The sequence below is a fragment of the Ctenocephalides felis genome, unplaced genomic scaffold (assembly GCF_003426905.1).
Source record: "Ctenocephalides felis isolate EL2017-DRISC unplaced genomic scaffold, ASM342690v1 CF-g0.4_SCAFFOLD_03571, whole genome shotgun sequence".
Classification (NCBI taxonomy): domain Eukaryota; kingdom Metazoa; phylum Arthropoda; class Insecta; order Siphonaptera; family Pulicidae; genus Ctenocephalides; species Ctenocephalides felis.
In genome coordinates, this window is record NW_020539725.1 from 37975953 (window position 1) to 37984549 (window position 8597).

Sequence of the window (8597 nt, forward strand, 5' to 3'; positions counted from 1 at the left end):
TCTTTATTTCTTATATTATGTGTGGTGTTGTAAAGACTTGCTATCAGTTTGTTTGGATGGTGGTCAATTTGACTCTTGAAATTAAGAGCACTCTTTTTAATTTCTTCACTGATTGTCAGTGTATCCGTGCCTTGGTGAATTAGCTATGTCGGTACATACCTTGGTGCGGATATTGCTTGTCTGAGTATTTTATTTTTATATCGTTGCATTATTTGCAAGTTACTGACTTTAGCAGCACCCCATAGATGGATGCCATACATCCAAACAGGTTTGAGAATAACTTTGTATAATAAAATTTTATTGTACATTGACAGTTTTGATCTAAAATGTCCAATTTGACTTTGAGAAATTATTTTGTGAAAACCAAACCAGTATTAGATATAACAATAACACATATTTAACAGACAACTATTTGACTGTGTTCAGTAAAAATTCCCAGCTAATTCATCATTGTAGAAATGTGTTTTTTATGTTTCTCAAAAATTTTTAACCTTTTCACTTTATAGGCGAGGTAAATTGAGACGGCAAAGGGGCAAACAGATCCAATGTCCTATTTAAATATTGAAGAATTTTTATATATTTTTTTTAAATAATAGCTATATTACTCAACCGTCGTTATTCAATACAAAATATGAATAAATATAAAATAATTATAAATAACTTCGATCTGGTTTGTAAGAAATATTCATCAGCAAAGTTGGAATATCTACTAATTTAATTTATCTCTTGTAAAATTAAATTAACTTAATTTACTTTTTTATTTGCAAATTTTTATTTTTTACACCTTTGCCAGAGTGAAAGTTCAATTGGTTCCTTTTACGGTAAAAATATTGCCTCGCCCACGTGTGTGCTTCTGATTACATAATCAGGTTACATAAAAAAAAAAACTTTTGAATCTAATTTAAAAATAACGAAATATCTTATAAAATAATTAAATAACGTATACTTAGATGTTATATTACGGTCTCGTAATCTAAGCAGTAGCGCTCAAAACCAAAACAAATAATGACGAAGGAAAATACATTTTTAATGGAATTTTAAACATTACCGTTTTGCTCCCGATAGCAACGTTGTAAGAACCAATGTGATGGCTAGTTATACATCTTGTTCCTAGTACTTTCTATTATTCATGTAAAAAAATTCATAACTTCACTGGTTTTTGAAATATCGGTGGTGAACCTTTTTACCCGCGGAACTTCAAACCCCGTTCTACCCTACCTTTCAAATTTCTTTAATTCCTTTCAAATTTAGACAAGCTTTGTAAAATGGTTCACAATATATTCGCATATATTTTGAAAAAGTCGAAGAATGCAGGACGAATTGAAATAATGCCATTCGTACTTGATCATAAGGCAAGTGCAATTATTTGCTTTTTCTGGTCAATTAATTATTCATTGAACAATTATTTCAAATAATGCAATTGAGTTCATTTATTTCCACATTTCATTAATGTCGACTGTACCTTTGCGCTATCAGAATACTAAAATTACGTATTACGTGTAATTAGTATAACGAGTCCGCAAATGGTTACTGTTGGTTTACAACCAAGTTTAATTTGTTGAACTCGATTTTTGATTAAATCGATGTAAGTAGTAAGATAAATTTTAGATAATGTATAAAAAAGTAATGTGCCTAGTGTCATGAATAAAACTAGTTGGTATTGGTATTTTGCCTTGAGGCAAGTTACATGAACTTCCCGATATGTGTAAATAATCGACTTAAAAATCAATTAATTTAACAGTGATTAAAAGTATTCCAAGTGGATTTATTACACATGATTGAAAATGAAAGGACACGTTAACTCGGAGAATTTTCTAGAAGCAAATTTTCAAAAATCAATAATATTTATAATTGAACCAGTTTCCATAGGACATTAATGGTTTAGTATGTTCATTAAGACCAAGTACTCTACCGTTATACCAAGTAAATCGTCTAATTTTAATTTTAACAAACGTAAAAAAAAACTACTCATTTTCTCAAACTTTGATGATTTTTTAAAATAAAACTACTTGCCGTGGGGCCGAAATATTTCGGTAGTTCTATTAGACCATTATATATATCGCCAATAAAAGTTCCATAAAAATCGGCTTAAATTTTTTTTCAACAGTTAATTACAAGAAAACGGCTCGGTAAATTTTCACCAAAAACTGTATTATTCCTAACTAATATTTTTCGAACAGTTTTTGATTTTTTAAAATCGATTCGGTAGTTTGAGCTTAAATGTGGACGAAAATTTTAACACTTTTTTTTAAATTACAAAGAAACGGTTTGGCAGATTGTCTCACAAAACTGAGAAACGATAATCCTCATTGAGAATTTCTGAAATCGGTTCAGGCGTTTTTGAGAAAACGATTCTAATTTTTGCAAACTTTGAAGAATTTTTAAAATTAAACGACTTCTCGAAGTACCGTAATATTTTAGTATGATCTACAAGACTTTTGTATCTACCGTCAAAAAAAATCTTAAAAATTGTCGAATTTTTTTTCAAAAAACTTACAAGAAAACGGCCCGGCCGATCTTTACCAAAAACTAATCAGCACGATTCCCAACCAATATCTATCGAACGGTTTGTGAATTTTCAAAATCGATTCAGAATTGCACATACACACACACAAATACATACTTTTTCCAAATTTGATCTCATTCGATTCAGAATGGCTTGAAACGTCGAGAAAACATAAAATTAGCGAGTCGGATTTTTTTATGAAAACATAAACTTCTCCTTCGGGAAGTTAATAATTATTAACGTTATCATGGATTGTAATATTTTTTAATGACTAATATATTATATAATATATTGTTTGTATATCATTTAATTTCCGAATATATAATTTTTAATAACCTTATTAATCTTTCAGAACATGGCAGCACTGAATTCGATAAATTTGTTCGTTTGCTCGGAGATAAAGTTCGGCTTAAAGGTTGGGATAACTACAGAGGCGGGTTGGATGTTAAAGGTAGGAGTTTGTTCTTATCCCTAAAATAAATAAATAAAAATAATAATCTGATTTGATGATCTGAATGAAATAAATAATAAAAATAAATTCAATACCATGTATGCGTATATGTTAATAAAACTTCTATATTTCTAAACTTTTAAAGATTTCGATTGGCATGTAGTTTTATTAAAAAGAAATTAGTCATCCCTTGATACTAAATCCTTATTTTCAATAGATATTATATGTCATACGATTTATTTTCAGGCGACATGACCGGAAGGCATTCAGTTTACACTGTGTATGAAGGCCACGAGATAATGTTCCATGTATCCACATTGCTTCCGTTCTCCAAGGACAACCGGCAACAGGTGGAAAGGAAAAGACATATAGGAAATGATATTGTTAATATTGTATTTTTGGAAGATTCTGATGAAGATGCAGATGGAGATTCAGATGGATCACTCGACGAGATTGAAGATTTAGAAAAAGATGAAGCATTGCACGCCACTTTCAACCCGGCATCCATAAAGTCACAATTTACTCGTATCCTTTAAAAAGATGAAAAAATAAAAACTGTGCTATTCCTAAAACAAACTCTTCAAGTTCTCAGTTACAGTCAAAAATATTTCCTCAACACAATATCAACTTCAATTTAGATGTATTTGCTGTAGTGAGTTGCAGGCGAGGCGTTTATCGATTATCAGTCTATTGTGATGAATCTGTACCATTGTTTGGGCCATCTCTTCCATGTCCACCAGTTTTTCGAGATCCCAATGCTTTTCGAGAGTTTTTACTTGTGAAAATGATCAACGGAGAAAAGGCTGCATTCCAAACTCCAACATTTGCAAGGAAACGAGAACGTACATTGGATATGCTGATAAAAGATTTATATGCTGAGCATATGAATGATTCCAGAATGGTATGAATTAATAATTAAGTTAGTTTGAATTGTGATCAATACCCTATTAATGACATTTTAATCGCCCATTGGCTATGTGTTACTATCATCCTATCCCGAAATAAGGCACATTGCGCACTGAAGCTTCTTTCATAACAAACTTTACACTTGCATGCTGTCAGCATTTCCTCTCACGTACCTAATAATAATATGCGTAACATCATTTGGCACGATATATTTTTTAATAAGTTGAAACAGAAACTTATAGTTTTTTCTCTTCTTCCTAGACAATGCTAAATAGAAGAGCTTTCTCCGAAGTACTAGCAGATGCACCGAGAGCTTCACGACTCAAAGAAGACGCACGTCAAATCGAATTTGTTCGCGTCGGCCAAGCTTTAAAATTGGACGCGATCGTGAAAGGCGATGCACCTACATCTACTTTAGGAGTCAGTTGTTGTGGCAGTGGTTCCACGATATTCAAGAGAGCTCCTTGGGAGCCTGAATGTTTCTATCCAGAATTTCCCGATGTGAGAATTGATTGTGCCGATAGCTGGGGAGACCACAGCCTTTTTTTGGGAACGGAAGATGGTTTATATGTTGTTGAAGGTATGATCTATTAGCAAAGTATGACCATAAAGCAGCGATAGGAACTGTAATTTGCAATATTACGCTCTGAAAATTTTATTTTTAATTTATATTTAAAGAAATTGGTACTACTGCCATTTCAAAAAACAATACTATTATAAACTTAATTTTGTTAATAAATAATGTCATTTCTCATTAGATGGAAATGCACATATCTTGGTATTTGATCGCTCCCTACAAGTTAAGCAAGTTAGTGCGGTGGAAGCGCATGGACTTTTACTGGTTCGAGCAGGGACTAATGGATCTGGTTCTGCTGGTAACTATTATCTAATATTTAATCTTAATTGACAAAATATTAATAAAACATGTCGTAATAAAGCAAAAAATATCTATTATTAGGTAGTTCTCGCGTGCACGTATTCCGATTAGATGAATTTAGAGGAGCGACTTCTGGTTCTCCACCACAAGTGCGAACAAGACTTGATGTAAAAGATAGAAGAATGGACAAAACTAGAGGCTGCCACCTTTATGCAATTTCTAGACCAGGTAATTTTAGTTCATGATCACATAAAAAAAATCCTAATTATCCTCTTGAAATCACATAAAAAAATTCCTAATTATTCTCTTGAAATCGTTTAATTTCTTCGTTTGCATGAAATATTTTCGCCCAAAACACATTTGTAGCTCACTTTTTAATTTATATAATAAATTCTTGATTATTAATTATTTTTATAATGTCTATTATCATATATTTTAGGAGGAGCATACTTAAAAATGGCAGTAGCAGTTGGCAAAAGAGTTTTATTATTCCAGTGGCGACACACAGCGGCATGGACTGCCTGGTGTCCTGCCAGTGATACTGATACAGTGGAAGGATTTACATTTATTAAGGTGCTTTTTAATTTATTTCTATACGCCAAACCTAACCCAATAGTTCAATTTTTATTTTTTATTTTCTTATGTTCCAAACTTGACAGAAAAAAATAATTTTTATCATTTTTAGGAAATATCTTTGTGCGAATCACCAACGCTGATGACTTTACTAGATGGTCCAGTGGCAATGCCAAAATCTCCGAGTGCAAAATCTACAACGCAAAATGGTAGCGCAAATATTCCTTGCGCATCAGGTTGCATGTGCGTTGGCTACAAGAATCACTTCGAATTGGTTAATGAAAGCACAGGACAAACGCATAAAGTACATAGTGTAGACACAGGTTGGTCAAATATTACAATTATCAAGATTTGAAACTCAAGAAAGTATACAATTTTTATTTTTTTTTAGCTTCAGGAAACAAAGTGGATATGGTGGCAGCGCTTGACCTTTATGAAGATCAAGAAGTTGAACTATTGTTATGCTATGACCGTAAGTACTTTTGTGCCTACATATTTTATTTGTACTATCATATTTCTAATTTATTGATTGTATTATTCATATTTTCAGATACTTGTCATTTTCAAAAAGTGATCGAAGATGGGGGTTCCACCACAGAGTACGACTTCTATTGGAATACTGTCCCTTCTTCAATAGGTAAATTAGCTACCAATAAACATAAAAAGCAGTTCTTACCACTTATACCACGGCTTGTTTGATTTTAATTGTGTTCAATAAATCAATCAAATTTTGCATAGTATATAACATTAATGATCACATACATATTGTAACATCTTTTATTTTTTCACAGTGTGCGCTTTTCCTTACATCATTGCTTTCACCTCGGACTCAATGGAAATCCGTCTCTTGGTCAATGGAAATTTGGTCCACACTCTTTCGATGCCACGATTACAGTTATTGGCAAGTAAATCGGATGTGTACTTCTGCAGTACTGCTCCTGAATTTAGACCTGCCACAAATCCATCTTGTGTCGAACGACCATCAATGAATCACAACAATCACAAAAACCATAACTCTGCAAAGATTCCTATGGACAACTGTTCTGTGACGCCTAATCATTCACCGCCACCACATTGTAAGTGTAAGTTTAAAAAAACTTAACTTTATAATAAGAGTTAATCGATAATTGGTCGATTAATTCATTGGTTAAAATCAGCAATGTTTGAGGTAATGAAGTATGAAATAATATCTTTTGCAGCTTCGTCATATGATAACAATTCGAAGCCATTGCGATTATATCGGATACCAGTTGCTCATCTTAGTGGAACTAGTGCAATTTCTGAACATGGTCGTAGACCACCAAGTGCGGGAAATAGAAGGTACAAATTAATTTAATATTGTGTTAAAGAGTGTTAAAATTTTATTAGAAGTAAAAAGTTATTAGAGTGTTAAAATCCATTAGATGCTATTGTAGCTAAAGTGAACTCTTCACAATTCAGAAACTTTATTAAGTTTTCTGCTGCATGATGATGGTAATACTGCTTTATAAAAGTGGATCATAAAAACTTAATATTCATTATAATTTTAGCTATTTTTTAAGTTTAGAATACTTTCAAAATCGCTTATATCTCTTTTAGATAAGTGCCCCATTTAACCCAAATTACACTAAAGGATTTAATAACTATTGGAATTGATAGTAACATTTTCTACGTACCTTACATTTTGAAGCAAAGCACACTGGCAACGTCATTTTCTGATAGTATTTGATCTCTGAAATGAAAAAATATAAATTAATTATTTGAAAAATGAACAAACTATACAAGTTTTACTATAATGAATATACTTTTTAGCATAATTGTCACATTATTCTATTTAATTTGAATCGAAATTTGAAAAAATGTGGCTTAATATTTATTTTTGCGAACATGGGAATTATGATTAAAAATATTCAAGAGTCCTTTATCACAACTCAATGATATCTCCTCAGGTATTCAAAATTTGCATCAAGTGGCGATAAAAGCATCGCAAAAATTACAGAGGAAGACAGAACAAATAGTACGAATCAAGATTTTCTAGTACCTCCTAGAAGAGAGTTTTCAAGAAGTTGTTCAAGTTCGCCTACGCCTCCTTCTAATAAATTTAATACTTCTTTCTAGACTTAAACTTGTGATAAATCGAACTTAAAACTGTACTTAATTAGGTTATTAGCCTTGGGATTCTAGATATGTTGTCGAAATGTGTTTATATCTAAAATTGGAATAATGTAAATTGTTTTTTCTATTGAAATTATTTATAAATAATTAACTGGTGCGTAAAGTATTTTGAAAAACTAATGGCACTATAATTCGTTCAAAAATATCTATTTAGAAAAGATAATTTAGAAATTTAATTTTAAAGTATTCACCTCAGGTCTTACGTTAAAGTAAGCAGTACACTGGTCAAAATATTTGTGAATTGTTTTATTTTCTATCATTTTTGATATGAAGGTAAAATTGTTTTAACAACTATATTCTAAATTAAAACTTTCCATAATACTATGGTACTTTCTACATAAGTAATAAGATACCCCTACAAAGTAAAAGAGCCCATTGTACTGATTTCATGAAGCAGGTAATATATCATTCAATAAGTGGATCTATTTATTATTTATTTGCAAATTTATTAACATTAATATTATTTGTTATATTATATAAAATTTGCAAAATTCAGTTTTCTCAGATCTTAGATTATTCTGTTGCTACTTTTTATTCTTTTATAAAATTCTGTAATAAATTATGTACCGCAAGGCCTGTAAGGTTTATCTGGTAATTTTTATTAAAGGTTTCCAATTTAGCATAAATTGATAATAACTGGTTTGTCATTTTTCATTTTAATATATATTGCACATAATCTTTTCAGAGCAGTTTTGAATATATTTTAGTTCTTGCAGAAAAATAAATATTTTTGTAGAAAGTCTAATGGTTGATTTGATGAAAAATATTAAAACAAAATAAGTTTTGTATTATTCGAATAGCTATGATTACTGCAAAATAGGCACGTGATGTGTAACAAAATTGCTGGAATCCTCTAATATATATTAATATGATTAAGACTTCCTTAATTATCTATATATTATAATTTTTATATTCACTTACAATATTATAATATAATCTATCATTAAGTACAAAGTGTTTCAAAGATGTATCATCACGTGGTGCTTAATATTACACTATAATCTATACTATATTTATATCTCTATTTCAAGTATTAAATGTAAAAATTATATCTATATATTAACTATTGTGTACAGGTAAAAGATTTATATAATTAAATATCTACGATAGTTTAACAAATATTATAAATA

General features: G+C 30.6%; 1 protein-coding gene across 1 annotated transcript in view; it reads left to right on the forward strand.

Moving 5' to 3' along the window:
- LOC113386006 (GTPase-activating Rap/Ran-GAP domain-like protein 3) overlaps nucleotides 1–7410 on the forward strand; it is a 66220-nt gene extending 58810 nt beyond the window's left edge. The window contains exons 10-23 of the mRNA XM_026623821.1: nucleotides 2859–2957; nucleotides 3204–3482; nucleotides 3596–3858; nucleotides 4125–4443; nucleotides 4622–4729; nucleotides 4822–4968; nucleotides 5180–5313; nucleotides 5426–5498; nucleotides 5550–5636; nucleotides 5705–5785; nucleotides 5864–5950; nucleotides 6105–6389; nucleotides 6513–6633; nucleotides 7242–7410. Coding sequence (XP_026479606.1) covers nucleotides 2859–2957; nucleotides 3204–3482; nucleotides 3596–3858; nucleotides 4125–4443; nucleotides 4622–4729; nucleotides 4822–4968; nucleotides 5180–5313; nucleotides 5426–5498; nucleotides 5550–5636; nucleotides 5705–5785; nucleotides 5864–5950; nucleotides 6105–6389; nucleotides 6513–6633; nucleotides 7242–7410 — 2252 coding nt within the window. The remainder of the gene's footprint in view (nucleotides 1–2858; nucleotides 2958–3203; nucleotides 3483–3595; nucleotides 3859–4124; nucleotides 4444–4621; nucleotides 4730–4821; nucleotides 4969–5179; nucleotides 5314–5425; nucleotides 5499–5549; nucleotides 5637–5704; nucleotides 5786–5863; nucleotides 5951–6104; nucleotides 6390–6512; nucleotides 6634–7241) is intronic.
- The last annotated feature ends 1187 nt before the right edge of the window (nucleotides 7411–8597 follow it).